Here is a 26,405-nt window from a genome sequence, read left to right on the forward strand (position 1 = left end):
GGAAGCGAAATAAAATGGACCGAAAATTGCCTGTTGAATATTATAGGTTGTATTTTTAAACAGTTTGAATATTTTAGAAGTGAAATATGAAAGGTGAATATGGATTATGGAATTTTTAATAATGAAAATGTGTTTGAAATGTTTTTAATTGAAATATTCACAGCTTAAATATTCAACCATGTTGAATTTCAGCCCATAAAAATGCAAGCCCTAAAAATACAATGCATTAAAATGCAAGCATGGTTAATGCAATGCCTATTATTTTTCAAGTAGTGCAATTCAACAGGCTTTTTGTTTCAAAAACATTTGAGATTATTTTACTTCCATACTATTGACCCTTTAATTCTTCACATTCTACACTGATTTGGGGGGAAACAGCATAATAACTATACAGTAAACACAATACTAGGAGTGTGAATCCTTGGGTAGAAAGGGAATCGATTTGTTTCACGATTCATAGGTTTTCAGTTCGATTCAGGAATGATTTTTGCAAATTCAGAACGATTTGATTCACAAAGAGAATCAATTTGTTTCAATTCTGATTCGATTTTGTACTTGAAGGGATACTCCACTTTTTTTGGAAATAGGCTCATTTTACTACTCCCCCAGAATTAAACAGTTGAGTTTTACCGTTTTCGAATCCATTCAGCCGATCTCCGGGTCTGGGGGTCCCACTTTAAGCATAGCTTAGCATAATGAATTGAACCGGACAAGACCCTTAGCATCTCTCTCAAAAAAATGAACAAAAAGTTTCGATATTTTTCCTATTTAAAACTTGACTCTTCTGTAGTTACATCGTGTACTAAGACCGATGGAAAATGAAAAGTTGCGATTTTTTCTAGGCTGATATGGCAAGGAACTATACTCTCATTCCTGCGTAATAATCAAGAAACTTTACTGCCGTACCATGAGTGCAGCAGGCGTAATGATATGACGCAGCGCCTGAAAATAGTCCCCAGCTCAGTAGCCTATTATCAGGCGGCATGCGCTGCGTCATATCATTACGCCTGCTTCACCCATGGTACGGCATTTTTTTGAGAGAGATGCTAATGGTCTTGTCCGGTTCAATTCATTATGCTAAGCTATGCTAAAAGTGGGACCCCCAGACCCGGAGATCGGCTGAATGGATTCCAAAATGATAAAACTCAACTGTTTAACTCTGGGGGAGTTGTAAAATGAGCCTATTTCCAAAAAAAGTGGAGTATCCCTTTAAGTGCGTTCATAGAATTAGGTAAATGTGTCTAGAGAGTAAAGGAAGTGGCGACGGCGTTAAAAGCTTTTGATGAAACCGACCAGAGTTCGAATCCACGTTTTCAAGAACTCATTCCTCTCCCTTTTCCCATCGTTTATTTAAAATAAGAAAATAAATGAAAAGTTGTAGGTTTAAGGGTAGGTAGGGGTGGGTTTTAGGAACAGTGACAATTCTCTGTGCATTTCATCAAATTTGCCTAACAATGTCATGTCAACAAAAAAAAAATGACAACACAACTAGATATAAAGCTTGTTGGCTTGATTCAGAGCGTCAGTGGCTCTGGGAATAAAACTGTTCCTCATTTGTGAAGTACGAGCATAAAATGCCTTATACTGTAACACCTCCCAGACTGGAGTAGTTCAAACTTGTAATGACATGGATGTGTAGAGTCCTTACAGATGCTGATATAATACAATCATATACATATGTTGTTAATATTGCCTACTGTTTTATAATAGGCTATACTACAATACACTGAGGTTCAAATCATATCTACCACTATTTGCACTTGATACAAAGAAAATATTGCTATTTTCACTTAGTGTAAATATCATCTATTGCTATTTGCACTTATGCAGACCATGCATCTCGCCGGGAAAGCGTGATAATTTTAGACATTCCGTGTGACCTGAGGCATCTCTGATGGTTTTGTGTAGGAGTCCCATTGCAACGCTCTCATGTTAAAGTGTCACTGTGTTGGAGAAATTCGAGGAAGAGTGGTGCTGATCGATGGAACGGCCACTCATACTTTCAGTCTGTACTCAAACCTGTTTGTTTCATCTCACCCTGAACACGCTCCCCTCTCAAGAGCATATCACATGAGAGAAGAACAAGAGGGCAGCATCTCTTTTCAGCACACTATTCTTTTTTAATATACACCACATGTAGCCTTGCACATACATCTCATTTCATACAGTAGAACAAAAGAGGTATGAACATCCGAAAGCCATGTCGATAAAAAAAAGGCTTTGCATCTAGGGTAGGACTTGGGTCTTTCAGAATGATAGAGGAATTATCACTAGAAAATACTCTGACAAAGGTTTTGTTAAGGTACTGACCATCATTAAAGGCTGTCAGTTTTTAAAAAAGACATTATATTCTCAGTTCATATTTGATTTGACACTCAGCTGATCTAAAACTGATAAAAGAAAAGGAGATGTGAAAAGTAATGAAGCTGTGAACTCATAAAATTCAAATACAGCCATTTGGATACAGATTATATAAGAATGTTTTAATTGATAGTACCTATAAACTCAATTTATATGTTCAGATTGCAATTTATATTTGTCACAATTATGTTCATTTTTTTTTTTTCTTTTTTTTTGTTCATGGACTTTTTGTCACGATCCCACACACGAGAAACAGGGAGATCCAATAACGGTAAGTATTTATTAAAGGGAAATCCAAAATCAGTAGTCAAGTCCAGGCATGGGTCAAAATCCGAATAGGCAATCCAAAACGAGACACAAACAAGAACAGGCAGGAAACAGAATACCGAAGTGGCTGTGAAAAATACAAGGACTCCGTGACACATACTAAAACAGACAGGGTTATATACACAGGGAAACTAACAATGAAACAGGGAACAGCTGAAACAATGATGACGGAGAGCTGAGTGTAATTAACAGTGATTGGTACAGACAAGGATTGTGGGGAATGTAGTTCAATATGTGGATGACACCGTGGGGAAGAGGACCTCAAGTGGATACCAGAAAAACACAAACCAGACACTGTGACATAACCCCCACTCTACGGAGCGGCTACCAGACGCTCCAAGACAAAAAAGACAAAACAAGAGTCCAGGCGGGAGGTGGAATGGTGGAGGCTCAGGGGGAGGGATGGGGGGCCAGGTCCATGAAGGGGAACAGGAACAGTGAGTGACAGTTTAACCGACAACCAGAGTGAAACAGACAGTCCATCGGGCGGCCAGGGCGGAGCAGACAGTCCATCGGGAGGCCAGGGTGGAGACCTCCCCTCAGGTGGCCACGGCAGAGACGACCCCTCGGGCAGCCAGGGCGGAGACTTTCCCTCGGGCGGCCACGGCGGAGACGACCCTTCGGGCGGCCACGGCGGAGACGACCCTTCGGGCGGCCTCGGCGGAGACGACCCCTCGGGCGGCCTCGGCGGAGACGACCCCTCGGGCGGCCACGGCGGTGAAAACCCCTCGGGCGGCCACGGCGGAGAAGACCCTTCGGGCGGCCACGGCGGAGACGACCCTTCGGGCGGCCACGGCGGAGACGACCCTTCGGGCGGCCACGGCGGAGACGACCCTTCGGGTGGCCACGGCGGAGACGACCCTTCGGGTGGCCACGGCGGAGACGACCCTTCGGGCGGCCACGGCGGAGAAGACCCCTCGGGCGGCCATGGCACAGGAACAGACACCGACTCAGGAACTGGAACAGACTTCACCGGCTCAGGAACAGAAACAGACACCACCGGCTCTGGAGCAGGCACCACCGGCTCAGGAACACACTCCACCGGCTCAGGAACAGAAACAGACACCACCGGCTCTGGAACTGGAGCAGGCACCACCGGTTCAGACACCACCGGCTCAGGAACACACTCCACCGGCTCAGGAACACACTCCACCGGCTCAGGAACACACTCCACCGGCTCAGGAACAGACACCACCGGCTCAGGAACAGACACCACCGGCTCAGGAACAGACACCACCGGCCCAGGAACAGACACCACCGGCTCAGGAACAGACACCACCGGCTCAGGAACTGGCTCCACCGGATCAGGAACTGGCTCCACCGGATCAGGAACTGGCTCCACCGGATCAGGAACTGGCTCCACCGGATCAGACACCACCGGCTCAGGAACACACTCCACCGGCTCAGGAACAGACACCACCGGCTCAGGAACTGGCTCCACCGGCTCAGGAACAGACACCACCGGCTCAGGAACAGACACCACCGGCTCAGGAACAGACTCCACCGGCTCAGCGGTGGCCATCTTGTCCGAACACACAGGTTTGGCAGACGTGACGTGAACAGACTCGGCGATGACCATTTTATCCGCAGACTCTGGATCCGTCTCGGCGGTGGCCATCCTGTCCGAAGACAAAGGCTCGGCAGACGTGACGTGAACAGGCTCGGCGGCAGGAATCTTGTCCAAAGACACAGGTTCGGCAGACATGACGTGAACAGTCTCTGTGGCGGCCATCTTGTCTGAAGACACAGGCTCGGCAGACGTGACGTGAAGATTCCTGGGTGTTTCTAGGATGTTAAATAGCGTTGAAAAATAATCAAACAACGTTTTAGTGGCCATCTCTTCAGGGGACACAGGCTCTGCGGCGGCCATCTTGTCCGAAGACACAGGCTCGGCAGACGTGACATGACCGGTCTCTGGATCGGCAGACGTGACGCGAACAGTCTCTGGATCGGCAGACGTGTTCTTCCTCCCCCTTCTCCGTCCGTGACGGTGAGATGGTGGTTCCGGTCCGTCCCTCACGAGCCCAGGGTCGAATGGGGGCCATGGTGGAGAGTGATGTTGGGCCTCCACTCGACCACCTCCTCCTCTGCGACCTCCCCGGGTCCCACGAAAAATGACAAGGTGGGTTCCCTTAAAATACTCTCTCCTCTCCAGTTCAGTGGCTGGGGAAAAAAAGTTAGAACTCACACCGCTGGATCTCTGCATGACGGAGTCCTTCTGTCACGATCCCACACACGAGAAACAGGGAGATCCAATAACGGTAAGTATTTATTAAAGGGAAATCCAAAATCAGTAGTCAAGTCCAGGCATGGGTCAAAATCCGAATAGGCAATCCAAAACGAGACACAAACAAGAACAGGCAGGAAACAGAATACCGAAGTGGCTGTGAAAAATACAAGGACTCCGTGACACATACTAAAACAGACAGGGTTATATACACAGGGAAACTAACAATGAAACAGGGAACAGCTGAAACAATGATGACGGAGAGCTGAGTGTAATTAACAGTGATTGGTACAGACAAGGATTGTGGGGAATGTAGTTCAATATGTGGATGACACCGTGGGGAAGAGGACCTCAAGTGGATACCAGAAAAACACAAACCAGACACTGTGACACTTTTAGTTTGTAATTCTTTAGTTCCTGGTTTCCTTCTTATTTGTCTTATTTTCCCACCACACCTTTGTTACCATGGTCACTGTTATTAGTTCTTTTTGGTTTCATCTGTGTTTGATTAATTATCTTGTTTATGTACGTTTATTTGTTTCTCTACCCTGTTGGATTCTTACTTGTCTGGATAATTGTTATTAAACTTTGTATTAGACCTTATTTATCATTTTCGGGCCGCCTTCTGCAAAACACTGCCAATTCAAATATTCAGACAAATATTCATCAAAAATTAATCTGACAACAAAATTACTTTCTTACGTACTTAAAATTACAAAAAAATAGTTAACATGGGTTTTGACATCATTTTGCACATTATCATGATATGGATACAATTCATAAATATGAAAATTAAATACTGACTAAACATTGTTATCAAACTATTATAATTATAGTTAGTTATTTTTTAGATCCTCAGCTGACTTACACTACCATTCAAAATTTTAAAGGTCAAAAGTTTAATGTTTTTAAAAGAAGAGTCTTATTGTTCACCCAAGTTGCATTTGTTTGTATCAATATACACTCAAAAGTACTAATAAAACAAATTTAAAAATGTTTTATATTAAACTACAGTATATCGTTTTACATATTTGTATTTTTTCTGTAATGGTAAAGTTTCACATTTGAAACATGACATAACATCCTCCCTGAATCTGTGCTTTCTTTGACTGTATTCTACATACACTTCCTCATCACAGAAGTACCCCAGGGTTCTGTTCTCGGACCACAGGTTTTTGTATCCCCTATCTAGATCACATCTGCTAGATTCCTTAATTAAAACACATGCCTTTCCTATCAATGCTTACCCAATTCCAAATCTAATATCCTCTTCTCTATCTCATATCTCAGCCAGTTTTAAATTAGATTAGAAAGTGGATGTGAACTAAGGGTCAATTTTTGCAAGACTGAGCTCATCCTACATGACGTCCCTAACACAATATCTCGTTTGAATGTCACACATGCATCAATACCCAGTCTGGGTTTTTTTTTTTTTCTTGATGACCGATTGACATTCAATGACCACAGTGCAGTCACTGCCTCTTTAAAGATTTCTCTTCCACTTGAAACCCATCAAAAATGGTTCTTGCAATTGTTGTCATCAAGTAGGCTAAAGTAATGCAATATTATGGCAGAGAAAACATCAGTTTGAACATTGTCTAAAAAGCTTAAACCAAAGCTAGATCTTGCTAACACCTCTTGGCTTGGCTAATGGCTATGACCTGAAGATCTTTCCAATGTATTGGCTCAATTTCTCAGGCAGGGAACACACAAATGAGCCTGTCAGAAAGGGCTCCAGCTGGACTCAGTGGTTTGGTTCTGGTTCAGCGATGACCTGTAGCTGTGGTTGATGCCAGGTGTAGAGCTGACATCCACCAATGGGGTTTATGCACCTCCTGGATGCTCTCCAGCTGATCCCAGCCCTTCAGACAGCCGACAGCCCTAAATCACATGTGTCATCTGCAGACTGGCAAACATGGCAGTGAATTAAACCAGCTCAGCCTCTGGAAAAAAGCTGCCACAGTGTCATGCTGCTTACGGTTAGCGTCATGGTCTCGTGGCTGTCCAATTACATTGGGTTTCAAATCTGGCAGGGCTGAGCAATTAATCAATTAAATAACTGAGATTAAAGCTGCCACAGTTAAATTTCACATTCCATTTTATTTGGTCCCATTACGTCAAAAATGGGTTTCAATAGAGAAGTTGGTGTAACCAATCAATCACAGACATATCCATTGAGCACAATGCATTGGTGCCTCAAAGATGTTTAAATGTGTTTATAGGCCTATCAGTAATAAACAGCAGGTCCATAAAATACAATTATTTTAAAGGTGCATTCAGCAGTTCTTTAGCAAGTGTTAGAATCATTTTTATTCGTGCACTTAAAGTCTCGATATCTCAGTAATGTTAGACGCTGCACTGTAATCTATCAACAAAACACATTATGTAAATTACCCTGAAACTAATGAGTTTTAGAGAACTGTCTACTCAAGAGCCCGACCGATCGATCTGACGATTTTATCGGCCGATATGAGCCTGTCGCAAATATATCGGTATCGGTGTATATGACGCAGATATGCACCCATTTTAATCAGAGATGTTGTCTACACTGGATGTGTCACCCTGCCTCCATTACATATCTTTGTCACACAAGTGTTTGATCACCACATTTGAGTGATCATTGCAAAACATGTGTTTATACATATATACATACATACATACACATATATATATTCTGTTTATGTATACTGTGTTTTCTATATACAGTACCAGTCAAAAGGGGAAAGTGTCCAAACTCTTGACTGGTACTGTGCTATAATATACAGATAAATAATATTGCTACTGTATTATAATATATACACAAAAATAATATTGGCCGATATATATCGATATCCTAATATCGGTATCGACATCGGCCCCCAAAAATACATATCGGTCGGGCTCTAGTCTACACAATAAATTATTGCCTTACATATAGCCGTTGGGCATCACGACTTAATATTTTCTTTGTCATCAAATCTTTCCACCTTGTGTAATGCCATACCAATGTTTAAGCTTTGTTTTTGTCTTTGTCGGTCTTTCTGTCTTCTGGCTTCAGACCTTTTCTGCTTCTTCGGATGTACAGATACTTGCATGATAATAACTGTTCCATTGCCTAATGTTTGATCTTCGCATCACCAAAAAAAAAAGCAATACTTTCAGAACTACTGAACCAAGCGAATATACTGTGCTCTACTACAATGACTGACTCCTACACTCGAGGCCATTACTTACAATGCAAAAGCAGAAAATTGCACTTACAAATAATAATTGTGCCAGGTTTCCTTTCTCTAAGTTGAGTTCAGGCTAACATGTGAAGCACAAACTCAATTAGCAAACAAAGTAAACATAATCACAAAGAGGACAATTTGCTTTAAAGCTTTTTACTGCTCCATGTCAACATAACAAACATGATGAGGATAACAACGTTACAGAAAAGAGGTTTTCACATGGCCTTAAAAGCATATTCATAAATGTTTCAAAATTCAGCATTAAATACAATTATCTCTAGATGCAGGATGCTTTGTAATTGTGTGCGTGTGTGCGTGTTCGCCTACAGGAACTGAGAACGATTTTAGTTATAGGAGTGACTTTTCGGGGGACTATATTAGCTCCTGCTTAAGGTCTAACCCAGCACAATAGGAACTACCAGTGACGTAAATATACGATGATACTGAACACATGCAAAACACAGGCATCCGCCATTTGTAAAAAGCAGTGTAAACACACAGTTGATAACCTATATAGGGGAACTATCTGGTGTGAAAGCTCCTAGATAGTAATGCCAGTCATTTTTGTTTTTGCAGAAAGTTTTCTGTGATAGGGTTAGGGGATAGAATATACAGTCTGTACAGTATAAAAATCATTATGTTCAAGTCCCCATAAAACATGAAAACGTGTGTGTGCTGTGTTGGTGTGTATGTGTGAGACTAATTCCTTTTCAAAATATAGCTGAAATAGTAATCTTTGCAGTCAGATAAACAAAAAAAGTAATGGTAAATTGGCGTACTTAATTTATCGTAAAATACTGCAAAAATAAAGTTATTTGGAATAAAAAACCTTGAAGCTTGGAATACACATATATATGAAGGGTAAACATAGCTAACAAATTACTGCCCAGGAATAACTGAATACAAAATATGGATAGCCTCTTTTTTTAAGTTTTGTCTCATCCCTTTTATTCACATTACTAATGATATCCTGTATCTGAAATTACAGTGAGATGCCCGCTGACTTCCTCCTTAACTGTGGGAGCTAAAGTACAGCCAAAAATGCAAATCCCAATGGGTCCATTTGCAAATTATCTGATCCGCGAAGACAGAGGAGTTGACACTGGCATGATGATGCTTGTTGTGCACAAGTAAACAAAACGTCTGGAAATAATTCAGCAGTCTACCCCTGATTTAGCATAACATTTCAAAGGAAGCCACTTATTTTTCATCCAGATGTTCAAGTGTCAAACACTCTAAATCACATTTTCTTCTCTAGGACGATGAGTGGTCATGTATAACTTTGATAAATACAATGCTGCTAACCAAATATGAAGATAAACACATGGTGGCTACAGTGCAATAGACAAAAGGGTGTTAGAAGACCAGCGGTTCTCACAATGACCAATAGCCAGGGGGTCCGTGTAATAATTTGCAAGTCTACCATATTTTCCGTACTGTAGACTAGGTCTCATTTTTTATTTTTAAAAACTTACAGCCTTAACAAATTTGTTTGTAATTAATTATTTTTAAACAATTACAGGTGACCATTTGCACAAATACAACTAGCATATTGTGTTCATTACACTCACCCACATTAACTTTGTTTTTGTTTTTCACTGTTAGAATTATGAGGGGGGTCCCTGGAAAATGTTCGGGTCCCTGGCCCTAAAAAGTTAGAGAAGTCCTGCTCTAGACTCCCTTAAAACTCATTTGTTTATTTAACTTGTCAACTAACAATGTTCAACAGTGTAGAATTCAGTATTTTTCTGAATTTTCTCTTAAACTATAATGAACATTTCCACCACCATCTCAAATCAGCTTGTATTTGGTGACGGAAAAGGCAGATTTAGAATAATTTATATTGTTTATATTGTATTGCTATGGTTAATTAACTACTGTATATCTGAATTATACTAAATTATATATTTATTTATTTATTACTTTTATGCGTAATTTGACAATTTAATACTGATTAGATATTATATCAAATAAAAAAAATTGTTCATAAGTGATATAATAATTGATCTTATAAATTGTGGGTTATGGTGTAAATTATGTCATTACAGAGGAACATGTATAATTTATAATTTGTTTGTTTGTTTGTTTGTTTGTTTGTTTGTTTGTTTGTTTGTTTGTTTGTTTGTTTGTTTGTTACAATTGATGGTCAGGGCAACATTTACATTTATTCTTTTTGCAGACGCTGGAATCAATTTTTACAAATATACAAAATATATAAAAAGTCAAATATTATGATTATTGTGAGTATAGCTACTTTAAATATATAGGTGAAATATACAGCCATCCCTCGTTTAACAGTACATCCCCTGAGCATCTCCTTTGAAAAACATAAGCCAGTATTATGGTTTAACATTAATATTCATGCAGTAAATTTTATAAATCCTTAGGACACTATGATGCAAATCATTGATTTTATGATGAACATTTGCTCTTTGCCCCCGTCTCATAAAGAAGAAAACTGCTGTGACTCCTGTATTGCAGGAGGTATTGAAATTTAGCTTTTCTGGCTGTTTAAGGATTTTTAAATGAACATTTTCACCAAGAATGAAATGTCCGCATTTACTCTCATGTCATTCTGATCCTGTGTTTTGTTCTTTATCTTTGTTGAAACGCAAAACAACAGAAAGTCTCAGAAATCCAAAATAATAATGTTTATATTTTATAATCATGTAGTAATGCCAATTTTTGATAAGAGAATTTAATACTTTGCAAATGACTGTTTTGACATTTCACTGTTTATTTTTCTTTTCAGTTGGAACTTGCAAACCAAAAGATAAGATTATTCATAAATGAATGAGTCTGAAATCAGAGCAAAATTAGTAAATACAATATGTAATATTACAAATCTGATTGATGAGCTGCATTTGAAGCCATTATAATATATCAGTTCCATTACAACATAACGTAAAAAAAATTCCATTATGCCATGACCTATTCATTTAATAAGAGGATATTCTTATGTTCTGCACTTTGACTGAGAAAATGCAATAAATAAATCAGCAACACAAGGTCACATTATTCATTTATATAGCTTTATACTTTAGATGTTAGCCTTGCTATTTCTAAATATTAAATTAAATTAAAAGCCTACCCTGTGATCATTATGACAATTGTATGAATACTACTACTTTAATTAGCTGCATTTAAAAGGTTAATATAAAATGTGGCAGTAAAATCTTCTTCATCCAGCACTGAAAAATGTCTTCCTTCAAAAAAATAATTCACTGGTGCTTTAACAATACAGTCTCATAGTTGGACAAGGTCAGACATTTTCTGAATAAATTCTTGCATAACAGTTTGTGTCACATAATATATAGTTCATGGGGTAAATGAAGTTTAAGTAGTCTGGTTTCAATGTTTTAAAGAAACCTGAAATAAACTGGCATCATCTCTGTCTCCAAGCATAGTGAAGAACATAATTCACAAAATATGGGAGATCTATGTGAATACTAAAACAAGCAATATTTCTTCGGTTCCAGTCCGCCTGCTCTCACTGACACCTCCAGAGCATTACCCGTAGCAGAGCTTTAGGCTAGATTTGCTCTTCATTTGATTGCAAAACGTTCATGCCTTTGGATTTAACCTTTACATTAGTGGTGCCTGCAGTTGACAAAGTCTCTTTAATTGACACTTGATCCTCAAGGAGGAGGTCTCACACATTGGCCCGAACAATTATGAGTCAATCAGAGCATGAAAAGATGAGGTCGGATCTATTACTGCAATAAAGTCCAGTCTGCAATATTCAACTCCCACACACCAACTTGCACCAAATGCCAAACACCGCCCACTTCGGTCTGAGATATTACAAAATGGTATGACATACTTAAAACACATCTACATCAAACCGCATCTATAGTTCCCATGAGAGTCTTCACCCCAGAAGTCTCTCAAAACTAATTAATCTGTTTTGGAAGTGTATACATTGTTTTGCTGTTCCCCCCCAAGGTTCTGTTTCCTGCACATCAACAACTTGTTACAGTCTGAATGATTAAATTATTCAATATTACAGTATGAAAGCAGCATACACTGATTGAGCCTCGTTCATGAAATTAACAGAATCATTTCTATGAGATCGTTTTTAGGAACTTAAGATGTAGATTGTTTTTCAAGTAAACAATGTACATTTCAAATAATTGAATAACTTCCTGATAAAAGTATTAAATAAAATTAAAGTGGTACATACACATTTATGTAATGCAGGCTCACAACAAAGATTGGGTGGTGAATTTGCACAAGAAAAACTGGTAACACTTTACATTAAGGTTCCATTTGTTAACACTAGTTAACTATAGTTGTTACATTAGTTAACAAACAAAAATAATTCCAAAGCATTTATTAATCTTAGTTGGTTAATTTCCATATTTACTAATACATTATTAAAATCAAATGTTGTATCTGGTACTATTATTTATCGGACCTGAGCTAACGTGAACTAAAAATGAACATTTTTATTTCTATTAACTAATGTTAACAAAAATGTATAAATACTGTAAGAAAGACATTGATCATTGTTCAGTTAATGCATTAACTAATTTCATTATTGTTGTACTTTACACAGTTATTGAACCAAAATAAATCAACACCGATCTGATTCATTTATTAATTATATTCTCAACAGTTTAGTGACTCTTTACTATTGTCTTTTAGAGCTGATTTACAGCAGAATTGAATTGTTTCCATCATTGATGTTACGCTTATGTTAAGAATGCCTGTCTGCCTTTTTGTTTAAATAAACCTTGTTTATATGTGTATCCTGTCTTCAGTCCATCTTCATCTTGTGACAGCTGAATCATTTTCCTGTTTATCTCTGTAAAGCTGCTTTGAAACAATGTGTATTTTGACTTCACTAACTAATGGAGTTACCGCAAAACATTGAATGCGGTTGGACTTATCAGGCAATAGAGTGGCATAAAAGAAAAAGTAGTCTTTCTTCAATGAAGGCTCAAGGGGTCTAAAGAAACAGCAAATCTGAACATTCTGCCATCATTTACTCATCCTTATGTCATTCCAAACCTAAATGTTCCACAGAAAAAAGAAATACAAACAAGTTTGGAACAACATGTGAGTAAATGATGACCCAATTTTCATTTTTTGATGAACTGTCCCTCTTGATATCATCTCGCCTGGAATAAAGAATAATCACAGAGGAACATTCATCTGGGCTGGAAACTACTTCTCTCTCTTAACATGACAGTCAAAGGTCATATTGTCCAAAATGTACAAAATGTGTGGATCACTAAATGATTGACTTAATTTTCCTGATGCATTGTCCCAATTCCTAATAATTCTAGGGCCAGATTTACTAAACAAGGCAAATTGGCGTGAGAGCACAATCCCATAAAAGTGTCGATGGGAAGTGGAAAGTTCAAGTTCAAAATGGGCATTTTGACATAATTTTGTGTGTATTCATGTGCTGTCTGAGAGGTGGGCTTTTTGTGTGCACACAGAAACGATCTATCACAACACATGAGTACCGAATTAAGTTACTTTCACGGTGTCTTGCGCTTGAATGGCTTAAAATCCCTTGGATGTTTTAACTGATAAGACTTAAAAACACATGAAAATTATACACTTTCTTAAAGCAATACTCACCCAATCTTTCAGATAAGTGATTATAGGTTTAGGGGGGGCTGAGACGACAGATAGGGGAGCTAAAGCCCCACTAAAAACGGTCTAGAACTGCCACTGAGCGGAACTGACAGAACAGCAGATTGGTCTAAAATACGGTGTTTGTGGTCATTCAGTTTGAAATGTTGACTACAAACGTGGAGGTACAAACGTTGACTACAACGCACTGGATCCTTCACTGGAAACTGAAAATAACTTGCTCCCACTAAACTTTCACTCTTTGAATTCTTGGAACAATACAAGTCAACACAATTATGACTAAAAGTTTGCTAAGAAGTATTTCCTACTAAAGCAAGGCAGTAATTTACTCTGGTCAGCATATCCATAGCAGACTGGTGGGTGTGGCCATGGACGGCAACATGCCTAATGCATTATGGGTGTTGAAGTTCTTACCTATTTGGCAAAAGGGAAGACAAAAGCCATTTTTGGCTGAAGTACCCTTTTAACTTGTTGGTTTTTGGGTGCTTTTATACGAGTAACAGACTGAAATTTAAGTCAGGTATCATCATTTTTTACTAAAAACCTTCTTTACCATTCCATGGAGAAAAGAACAGGAGTAGTAGTTTAGAAAAACATGAGTGTGAATAATGACAGAATTTCCATTTTGGAGATGAACTACCACGTCATGCAACAATTTACATGAGAATGTATGTGCAAACCAATCAGAGAAAAAAAATGAATGAGCCTCTTTATGTGTTTTCACAGTAACCTGGAATTGGATCTGTCACTTAAACACTGAGATTCCCAGACAGCTAACATGTTTTCTCACCATATTCACACATATTGTGCTCCACAGTTATACCCCATGCTGGGTTTGTGGGGCACAGTATATTAATGCGGATGTAAATAAACTACCCCGGGTGAGCCTTCATGTGGTTGCTATGCAACCATCGGCATGCAGGGACAGTTTGTGGCAGTTTGGCCGAAGACGGGTGAAACTGTTACTTGCTGTTTTCTAGAGCAGAGATCCGCTGCATCTGCGTCTTTCTAAAAGTAAACGTGGCAAGTCATGCTCTCAGTGTTCACATCTCACATGGCTATGTATAGCTCAGTTTCATCATCGCTTCTGTCAAGGGGGCTTTTCCTGTTTGGATCACACTTACTTGCGTGCTGGAAATGTAGTGGGTCTCTTGCCAACTCCTCACCCTACGTAAGCAGGAAATGTTGTCATTATTTTACGTCACGTATGGTCATCCTGAAACATGTTTTATAATCCAGCGCTACTCATCATTGGTATGACTTGGCAGAACATCAGTGAATTCTAATAAAGCTTTAGTGTGACGCATGAAACCACAGATGACGGCCCTGAGAGAAGCCTGATAGCTAAACACTGGTCTTCTTCTAAAACAACATGGAGGTGATTTTATTGACAGTTTACTTAAATTGTAACTGATTCTCCAACTGTTAAACACTTTGACTGTCTGGGAATAGCAGCAACAATCTGTTTTAATGAATTTTTCTGCCTGGATGCAAATCAAACTCCAAATGAAAAGAAGCGCCAAGAAAAAGGCTAGACTTCCTGGTTTTAAGATGCGTTTCGGTCAATCGGATCACAAGTGGACGACACAAAATACAGTTCTAAATAGGGTCTAAAAAGTTTTGAGCTTTTGACCACTTCCAGAGGTAGTATTCGAGTAGTAAACGCATTCGACAAGATTGCTTTCGTAGTGTAGACGCTCATGTGATCGAATGTGTTCGAACAGCCACAAAAGACCGCCTACTCTCTGTCCTACTGGCCTAATGTGTTAAGACAATGGGAAGTGTGCTAGCCAGATGGGATTTTAACTTTATCAGCTGGAGACCCAAGTTGTAAACAGGGCCTGAATGACAACAAACCCATAGTGTTTCTGCCAAACTTGGGGGTTATTATTAGCCTATTATTATTATTAAATTATATAACAAACATATTCTAAATATATGTTCCTGTCTGGATGCATTTCAAACACCATATTAATATGGGTTTTTCAAGAAGCACCAGGAAAAAGGCAAGACCTTAGGGAAAAGCTTTGATAAATCTATGTCACCAAAACCCATAGTGTTTCTGTCAAACTTGGAGGTTCATGGTTATTAATATGATCTGCTTGCAAAAAGGTTACATGTTTAACCCCAGTGGAAGTGACCCACAGGCTGGAGATTTGTTGAGATCATAACCTTTCCTACCACCTCTGAGCACAAATCACTTAACCCCAGCAATCTGCTTGATTGGTTCTTCCGTTTCCATGTGTATTGTCAAAAAGGGTCTGCTTAAAGGATTAACTTTTAAAGCTAAAGCTACCATGCTTAAACGTAGACCACAATACATGCATATCATCAATACACACATTGCACACAAAGAAAATAAATATCAGGAAGATATGATGTTTGATGTAATGATGCAAATTTCCTCACTGACAGGATGTACAACAGAAAGTACACTGTCTACCAGTACTGGACTAACAGAAGGCAGTTTGCTGTCTCCACTTCTCTTCTCTAAACAAATTACCGCACATCGAAGGAATCCTCTGTTAAGATCCTCAAATTTGCAGATAACACGACGCTGATTGGCCTAATATGCGACAACACCGGATCTGCTTATAGGAAGGAAGTGAAACACCAGGTGTCCTAGTGCAGTCAGAATTTATAGCTGAATGATCTGAAGACAGTAGAATTTTGGCTCATCACAACACAACAAGATCCAGTCAAAACACCATATATATATATATATATATATATATATATATATATATATATATATATATATATATATATATATATATATATATATATATATATATATATATATATATATATATATATATATATATATATATAAAATATATATTAAATTAAAATTTAAAATGAACCATTTTCTGATTCTTAAGGTTCTCCAAAGCAGAAGTAGTCATAGTTGGGAAAAGTTATATATGGTGAACTGAAACTACAACAAATATTTTTTTGCATGCCCATTTGCTCCAATAGCAAAAGAAAAAAAATCCACAATAGCATTTCTATGAGTTTCCAACATACATATTGAGAGATTGCATTGCGTTGGTTAGAAAAGAGAAAAATTAATTCAAAGTAGCATGCGTACACCCATAATCACTCAGACAGGTGCCCGATCAAAAAGAGACGAACAAAAAAGAAGCTATTCATGCTACCAGAGACATAGATTAACTTGCAATACTTCACCAACAAGGTCTTGTATGCCTGACAAAGACCTTGGGGTTGAAACATTGCAAGTTAGCAGTGTGCCGTTTTATTATTGTATTTTAGCTCAATTTGCTGTCACTCTCTCAGCCGCTGTGTTAACTAGTTTTGTGTAATTTCATACTAATGTAATATAACACAAAGTAGTGATTTATAAAAATGGCTAGATTTATTATGTTAACAACTGTGGAAATGTGTCATCACAGTCTTGTAGTAAAATTATAATAGTCAGGCAACCCACCAATTAGTCAATATGAACATCCCTATTAAAGAGGAAGCAAGTCCTGAGAAAGTTCAAGAACTTCAACCTGCCACTGGAAGTGATGGCCCAGTTCTACAGTGGCATCACTGAAACTATCCTCAAATCATCCATATCCATCTGATATGGATCTGCCATGGCGCTGGATCCAAGCAGGCTGAAATTCATCAGCTTCAATCTTCCCTCCCTCCTGGACCTTTATGAGTCAACGTCTAGGAAGGGGGCAGTCAGAGAGCCCTCACGCCCTGCTCACCACATCTTTCAGCTGATTCCGTGCAGGAAGCGCCACATAACTTTAAAAACAAATGTCCAGGCACAAAAACAGCTTGTATTGCTTCACCACAGAAACAGAACACTACAACACAAAGAGATAACAGACTTCAAGCACATACTATACTACTACACTTCCTAGAATATATCAAAGATTAGCTGAATACCTCAATACCAATTTAAACCCCAAACGAATGAGTAAAGAACAGATTAGATTAAAAGGCTTTAAAATCAGTTTATATGTATTTTATTTCAACATCATAATTTAAATCAATCATTTTAATCTGTCAGAGGATACTTGGACAATATAGCTAAATTTCTGATTGTGCTTAGATGTATCTGACATGTGAAGCTGAGCACAAGGAATCTCTAATGGTTTTTCATTAACAGCTGTCAGATTAATATGTTCCTAACCTTGAATTCTTTCATTTGCTTCCCAGAAAACCCGGTGACCTGTTGCTTCAAACACGTAATTGCTTAAAATTCTGTGAACCAAAGGCGTCTGTTTGAAATTAATTCAACATATTAATAAAAAATGAAGAGATGGTAGAGATTAAGGCGTGTGTAAATTGAATATCCATTATATTTTCTAGCCATTTAGTAGTAGTTTTGTTGAGCTATTGAAGATTTCTGTATTGGCCAGTTAAGGTGAACTGTGTTTCTCTCTGCCATTCTGACTGTTGTTTCACAAACAAAGAGTCCCGCCCAAACTTACGTCATTGGTTAAGCCACTGTTGCCGGGCTGGCCAGTATGCGATAATGCGAAAAACAAACAGAGCAATGTTTTGAAAGGTGAACTACAAACTATGCCCCTGCAAGTTATGCCTATATTACAAGTAGTAGTGCAAAGAAACAATCGTGGATTTTATTGACTAAAAAAAATCTTTTCAAGTACATTTCATGTTTTATGTATGAAATATTTGTAAGGATAAATTACATTGCTTTCTAATCTTATGAAATATGAAATAACAGCTGCTGGTAAAACAAAATAAATTATACAACCAATCTAATTATAGCTAAAAACCTACCCCCAAGCCTAAAACTTACCTAAACCTACCCCTTAAAAAAAATAAGATTCACTTATAAGTTTCATAATTAAAATACTTTAAAAACTGAGGAAAAACAAGCAGGATGTGTTACTCCATCTGGTGATCTATTTAATACAAGCTGTGTGCCTTATCACTAGGTGGCGATAGTGAAGATTAAAGGTGCTGTATGTACGTTTTTGACTGTACTAAAGCATAAAAATACCATAATATGTTTGCAGATATTTAGGAAACATGCCGAGTTTGCATACTTGTTTCTCTGAAAAACAATGCTACAGCCAGTTATTTTACTTTTAAATGTGCATTTCGTGTTGGAATGTCTGTTTTTGTTTTGGTCTGTGCTATACCGCACTTTGCCAATTTACCCAATAGTATTTCGCCACCATAGGTTGCAAGTTGGTGGAAAATACAGCATATTTCATCCATGGAAGCCAACAAACAAACTCGGTCAGAGATCGCAGATTCTACCCGACCTAAAAAGCCTCCGCACCTATCAAAAAATCTCTATGAACGGGAGCATATTAAAACACGATATCAACTCATCATAAATCAACTCATCAACTTACAGTGTAAGTAAGTCTCCTCGCATTCCACTGACAATTGCGCTCGTTCCTGTTGCATGTCCTCAATCTGGCAACCCGCGTGAGTGTCGAGTCTGAGTAGGAGGGGGCAGGGGAACAACTCTCTCCAATATTTAGAATTTGGACTGCAGTACCCATTTCAACCACTAGCTGTCAATCTCACATACTGCACCTTTAAAGCAAGGAAGTGAGGTAGAAGAAGAGTAGTACTAGTGACAACATAAGCGATTCCAGAGGGAGGGGCTCTAATGACATCCCCTAATTAGATGTTTCATTGTAGGAAGCGTAACTTGTAGTAAGGGTGTGGTTTGTAGGGGCGTGGTTTGTAGTACATTTTACTAACCTTTCAGTTCGGCTAAACAACAGCAGAACGGATATCAGGGCAACAAAACAAGTGTTTTAAAGACACTTTATATTAAGGAATATTATCGATTTGACTGCACACTGACACTATCAGATGAGAGCAAAACTTTAACTGAATTGAGCTGGATGATGACACTATTGTCTTCTATGGTTTATATCAGAATCGGATTTGTTTCATGTGGCGAGCAGGACGAGGCTGAGGGCCGCGAGAGAACGGCGCGAGGCCGGTGGCGTGATTGCTAATGAGCGACACCTGTGAGACGCACCGCTTCCACTCCTCTGTGAGAGATACGAGACTGGTGCGTCTCACAGGTGTCGCTCATTAGCAATCACGCCACCGGCCTGGCACCGTTCTTCAGCATCGACACGGTTATCGAACGGAACTGAATCAACTGACTTCAGCTGAATGACGGCACAATTGCCTTCTGTAAAGCTGCATATAGCTGAATTGAACTGGTTTCTTAATAGATGAACCTTACACAGATATTGAACTGAACTGAATCAACACGGAACTGACTTTAGCTGAAGAATGACAATATTGTCTTTTTAGTTCAGCTTTACAGCAGAATATAATTTGTCACATTTTTGATGAAGTTTGCATCATTGATTTTGTTCTTTGGTAACACTTTATTTAAGGTGACGTATTTGCACATTACTACATGTTCTTACTAGCCTGACGTCGTCATAATCAGATTCTAGTCAGAATATGATTCTGATACTGCTCCATTGGGCTGTGATTATGGGACATGTTTCAACCGAACCAGGAAAGAAAATGCCTCTGCACTCAATTGGATAGAACGACAACCAATCAGAGCAATGGAGTAAGTGACGTATGTTCTTCATTCATCTATCCGATCAGCAAATGCCTTGATCGCGGTTCTCTGTTCCTCTTTTAAAATTAATGCGCTGTCAATATCTTCTATAACAGATGCGATGGTGGAATCTACACATCTCAATTCTCCAGCGGCAGTCATCTTTGTTGTAAACGAATTAAACCCAAGCACTCTTTGGTGACGTGGATGATTACGTTACTGTTGATCATCTGTCCATCATCGTATAAAGCCCGCCCTGACAATTTGATTGGTCAGAACAGCTCTGGGTCGAGCATAGTTGCTCCACAACAGATCAAATCCAGACCAAACATCCCGACCTCAAATATTGTGGGTGGGGTTAATATATAGTAGGCTATGTACTTACTATAGTAATAACTGTAAATTGTGCATAATTATAAGTAACTAACCCTAAACCAAACCCTAACCGTAACTATATAGTAAGTAGGCTACATGTAGTTAATTAATATTACTTAAGTACAATGTAACTACGTCACCTTCAAATAAAGTGTTTTATAGAAGTGTAATATTTCTATAAAATGTACATAAAATAAAGGTCACTTGATAGATGCCAAAAATGCTTGCTAAATACATTAGTGAGGTGGACCACAACCAGTCTTAGGGGTTTAGGAATCAAATGACTGGGCCAATAAAAGGGCAAGGCAATACATTTGAGGAAATTAGCATTTCTGTCGCCAGAGGCGACTAGAAAGACATATTCTACAGGGACAACAATACACCAGGATGAGGTGAGCCGCCTGCAGAGTGTGCATTACTGGGAGCAGAATGAAAGGTTTAGAGGTAAAGAGCATGCCTCCTTAGGCGACTGGCAGGGGTTAGTTTGGAGAGGAAAAAGTGGATCATGGGTGCAGGGCTGTAAAAAAAATCACCACAGTAAGCGGCTCTACTTAACAGAATGGTACATCTGCCTCACTTGAATACCTATTCATAGCCCTTCACAGGATATTTCCACTCTATTTTTGTACATGCCAAAATTCTACAGCGCTTGATGATGAATTTGAAATGTGACTGAAACATTTTGGAAGCAATCTTTATCTTGCAACACATCCAATGACCCTTGAAACTGTTAAAGCAAACTCAGTTTGATTTGTTTTACGTCCATGCTATCTGTGGCCAAACAGACACTATGAAATCAGCTCAAGAGACATCTTCAAGGCTAGAAACCATCTTAATAATGGTTAATATTTTCAAAGTGCAACTTGGAGACCAATTCGGCACCATACAGTCTTTTTTTTTACAAGGTGTACTTCACAATCAACGTCAGACTATTTCCACACAGGCCATAAGTGAACTTTTAAATGCTTCGAGAGACCGCTGTAGCACAGAGGGTGGCCATGCATTCAGAAAACCCCTGTGGCGTCTGAAACCAACCACGTGAACAACTGAACCCATCTGAAAGGACTTTTGTTTGTGGTCAAGAAAACAAAGGAGGTTTTTTCACAAACGGCATAAGAACCTGCGTCAGACCACTCATAAATATAATATAACAGAGGAAAGAAATCTACGTGATGTCTGTGAAAAGCTAAATTGGAAGTGCATTATATCAGGCTACGGTTATTACTCTACAGGTTCAGTTCTAAACCAACGTTCAAACAGCATCAGCCCTATTTCAGAGAGCTAAACATGGTTCTGTTCACATATTGTTTGGCTGTAAACTACAGAAACAACCAAAAAAACTGAACTGACTCTTACATTTTCAGGTCTCGTCTGGTGTGTGAACCCGTTTCCTCTACTGTGGCTACAAAAAATAATAATTTGTGAGCTACTACATGGAGTATTTCCTTTTATAACAGTCATTAATTTAAAAAAAAAAAATATGGAGTGGGCCTTTGAGAGCTATTACAAACTGTATCCTCATAAAATCTAATTTACAAGTGGTAATTAATCCACACAGAGCAAAAACCAAACACTAAACTGTAGCTATAAACTGCTTAATCATGTAGAAATGTTAGGATTAAAACGTATTTTCCTCCAGAACTCCATGTGCTAACACATGTGAAATATTTCTCACATTATTCAACCAAAAAAGAAAGATATGAGGAACAAATTCAGTCTCTTGAATTTTTAATGACGTTTCATCAACAGAAACTGACAGTAACACTTTTTAATAAGGTCTCATTTGTTAACATTTACTACGTTAGTTAACATGAACTAACAATGAAAAATCCTTATACAGCATTTATTAACATTTCAACATTTACGGCCGTGGTCAAAAGTATTGGCAGTGATATACATAAATTAAAAAATAATCTACAAATACTGGAGCAGCAAACTTTCTGAAACAAAATTTATGTCACTGCCAATACTTTTGGCCATGGCAGTACTAATACATATCAAATACGTAATCAATCTGTTAACATTAGTTAACACTGTGAATTTGCATGTACACATTTTTAACAACTGTACCTAAAATGAACTACAACATTAACAAAGATTAATAAATGCTGTAAAAACATATTTCTCATTGTTAGTTCGTGTTAGCTAATTAATTAACTAATATCAACAAAACTTGTTTTAAAGTGTTCCCGGCTGTCTCATCTCATGGGGTGAAATGAGGTAAACTGGGCCACTTTTTGACAGTCATCGCAAAGTCAAAAAGTGGTTCCATTTTACATTCCATTTTAAATGATGCTAAACGTGTATTTTGTTTAATAATTAAAAAAAAGCATGTCTTTTTCAAATTATTTATGGACGGTAAATGTTCAGGATTCAAAATAAAGCAATGCAACACTGTGTATTACCTGGTCAAAAAGTTGTGGAAAAGAACACATGGTAAAATCAGAGTATACTCAGAAAATACTCAGCCCGGTCTGTAAATCATCTGGTACAGTAGTAAAACACAGTAAAGTAAACATATAAGGATACAGCAAAGATACTTGGACATGACCTACCTTCCATGACATAGACCAGGGAGCCCACATCGCCTTCTTTGATGATACAACTTTCTTTATCATACTCCACAGGGTACATGCAGTCCACAATCTCCTGAATCTGAGACAGCTCCAGGTTCTTCATGAAGTCATTTTCAAGAATGGCCTCTTTGATTAGTTCTTTAGACCTGTGGATAACAAGGATGAAATAGCTTACTTTATATAATCAAAAACAGATCAAGTAAAACAATTATTTACATTTTTTTAACTGGAAACAGTCACAAATCTCACACTATCGCACCAGCGTTTAGCTCACTGATTCTTGAGATATGAGACAGTCAAGTCCCACAATCTTACTGCAATGATTAATAAAATAATAACTTATTTATTTCTCTTTTTTTTTAATTATCACTAACTCAGCTAAATATCCAAAGATAACCAAGTCAACTCAATCAAATTGTAGGTTGATTCCACCAAAAACTGTAAAAAAAAAAAAAAAATACACTTCTTTTATAAATTTTGTTCATACTCAGCTAACAACAAGTAAGAATGTTTTGCTACCATTCCCATTAAGTTATGAAAATGTTATTTCTGAATGTTCTCTGAAAGTTGGTTACGAGAACATTCCATTTGATAATTTTGCAAACATTATGGGGAATGCTACTTTTGAATTTTCCCTGGACATTCTGAAATAAGTAGTAACACTAGAACAACCATTAAAATGAACATCCAACTGAAACTTTTCAGAAAAAAAATTCCATGAACAACGTATAAATATTGTTTATGTGCTAACATTATTAAAGACTAGGGCTGTGATTCTCAAAAGCATCGTGAGCAAAGTTTATCGCATAGAGACCATTGGTGGCAATGGTTCTATGATCTACTTACGATGCTTTTGGGAAATTTTTGAAAGAACATTTGTTTAATGTTACTGGAAGAATGTTTGTTCATAACTTTGATAGAACCTTGCAGAATGGTAGTCAAAGTTCTGAGGACTGTTATGGTTTGCAGGGAAGTAGAGAGTTAAGGATCTATTCGTTGCAAGATAATCCAAATGAGAAACCATATTTCCAAACAGGAAGACGAAAAATACTCCAACGGGGAAACATAACAGCTTTACAACTGGATGCAAAGACAACAACCGACAAACAAAAAACGAAACAGTGGTATATACACAAGGTCTAACAAGGCCCTCTGGGGTCTGAGCTGTTTTTGGGGCCCTTGAGATGTTCTGACATGCCCTGACATTTGTGCTTTTTTCAGTTGCTTATAAACATATTAATGGCAAAGGTGTAAATTCACTCTATAAAGCACAAACAGGGCTACCATAATATGTGAGCCACGTGTATGTACATGTTTTCATTTTTGAGAGAATAATGTTTATGCATGGTTATTGAAAAAACTAAAAACTAAAATTTCTGAAATAAGGCCACAAAACACATAGTAAATATGTGTCAATAAGACTTTTGAATAATGGATGTCCTCGCCTAGTGTTTTTTCTTCAAAATCATGTGAAAATAGTCTTGCTTTATCGTTCACATAAAACCATACATTGATTTAAATTGATGTAAAACAGGTTTTGCTTGGAAAGCCAATATGCGAGGAGGCGTGAACGAGGAGTGGTTTACAACTTAGAACACCCACTCTGCATAATGATGAGCTATTCACACAGGTGTGAAACTGGCTGAGCCACAATGCAAGGACAAAGGATATTTAGAAGAAGACTTATATTGACCATTTAAGATTTTGCTTACATCTATCTTGTAAATATGTTTTGCCATTTTATTAAAAAGGTTACAATTACAACAATATTACAATTTCAACAATATTTCAAGTGTACTCTTTCTTTGTAAAAAAAGAAAATGATTATAGGCCTAAATTTTATCTATGTATTCATTACTTTCATACTTCGCTTGACTGTAACGTTGTTTTCATGAAATATTAGGGCATATTGTTAATTTGCAGTTTAATACGTTGCTTATACAAATAGCCTACATTTTATTTCAACATATTTCAGTCGATTTTTACTCATCTCAGTATAGCAATACAGTTTGCTGAAACATCATCATTCATTCACACACGCGATTTAAATTTAAACTGTCTTTGCCAGCTGTGGTAAACAGCGCGCATCTCTGCCGTTCATTCATTCATAAACAGAAACCCACGTGAAGAAATTCACGTGAGAAGGAAAAAAACTTACTAGTATTCCTCAGCTCGCTCCTCGATATACCCGCACTTCTGGGGGACATTTTCCATTATTATTCCTCACAGCTGCAAGACGGTGTAAACAAGTAATGATCTGAATAAACTTGTGTTTTCTCGCGCTGATATGGGGGCGTTCACAGGTTTGCGCGGATTGCCTCAGTCATTTGCGTTTGAATAGCGTGCGCTCTCCGTGGGCGGAGTCACATTACATCTGAATTAGATGTAATTAGCTCGACTGGAATCGCTCTCTTTTAATACAGATTTCACAAGATGAGAATATTTGTTTTTTATATAAATTACTTCATTAAAAAGAAGAGAATTCAAGCTTCATGCCTGTGTGACTGTATGCCTGTTTGACTGAGTATTCGCTGAGTTATTGTTCATTTTCGGACGCGTTTCAGAATGGACTACACTGGCAGAGAGAAGGCAGAACTCGCTTCGTGTTTATTTTTCTTTTTTTGGCAAAAAGCACAGCACTTTGTTTTTATTGTGAGTATACACAAAAATAATACACATTTAACAGAATCGATTGATGTATGAAACTTGTTTTGTAAAATCAAATTCAAAAGAGTATTTCGGGTCTCAATTCAACTCATAAGGAAAAAAGCGAGCAGATCACGCCGGCGTGATCTCCGACCTCTGAGGGTTAACAAGGCACAGGTGTGGTTAATCAGTTATGATAATCAATGAGGGTAACTATGGTAACAATGGTAAACAGGAACAAACCACAGGAAGAGAACACAAAGGAGACAATGGAAACATAAACAACACTTCAAAATAAGAGTCCAAAAAATCAAAGCCAAGAAACACAAAACCAAATAACATGTAACAAGAATGTTCCTTGTTAGCTGGGTACTTATTAAACATTTAAAAAGCATTAAAACTAGGCAATTTCTAAGTCAATGTTCTTCCTGAATATCGTATCTCTGTATTTATAAAATCAAAAATAGATAGTCATTTTTGAAATTGCATGAGCAAAATCAATCTGAAATATTGGGTTCCTCTAAGAGAACTGAGTCACA

The 26,405-nt window shown here is 38.1% G+C and overlaps 1 protein-coding gene across 2 annotated transcripts in view; it reads right to left on the reverse strand.

Moving 5' to 3' along the window:
• LOC308706881 (cGMP-dependent protein kinase 1-like) overlaps nucleotides 1-26,405 on the reverse strand; it is a 144,641-nt gene that overhangs the window by 95,648 nt on the left and 22,588 nt on the right. For both annotated transcript variants that reach the window (XM_081392754.1, XM_081392753.1), the window contains exon 2: nucleotides 23,200-23,366. In XM_081392754.1, the coding sequence (XP_081248880.1) occupies nucleotides 23,200-23,366 (167 nt within the window). The remainder of the gene's footprint in view (nucleotides 1-23,199; nucleotides 23,367-26,405) is intronic.

Source organism: Scardinius erythrophthalmus (genome assembly GCF_964197995.2).
Source record: "Scardinius erythrophthalmus genome assembly, chromosome: 18".
Lineage (NCBI taxonomy): Eukaryota > Metazoa > Chordata > Actinopteri > Cypriniformes > Leuciscidae > Scardinius > Scardinius erythrophthalmus.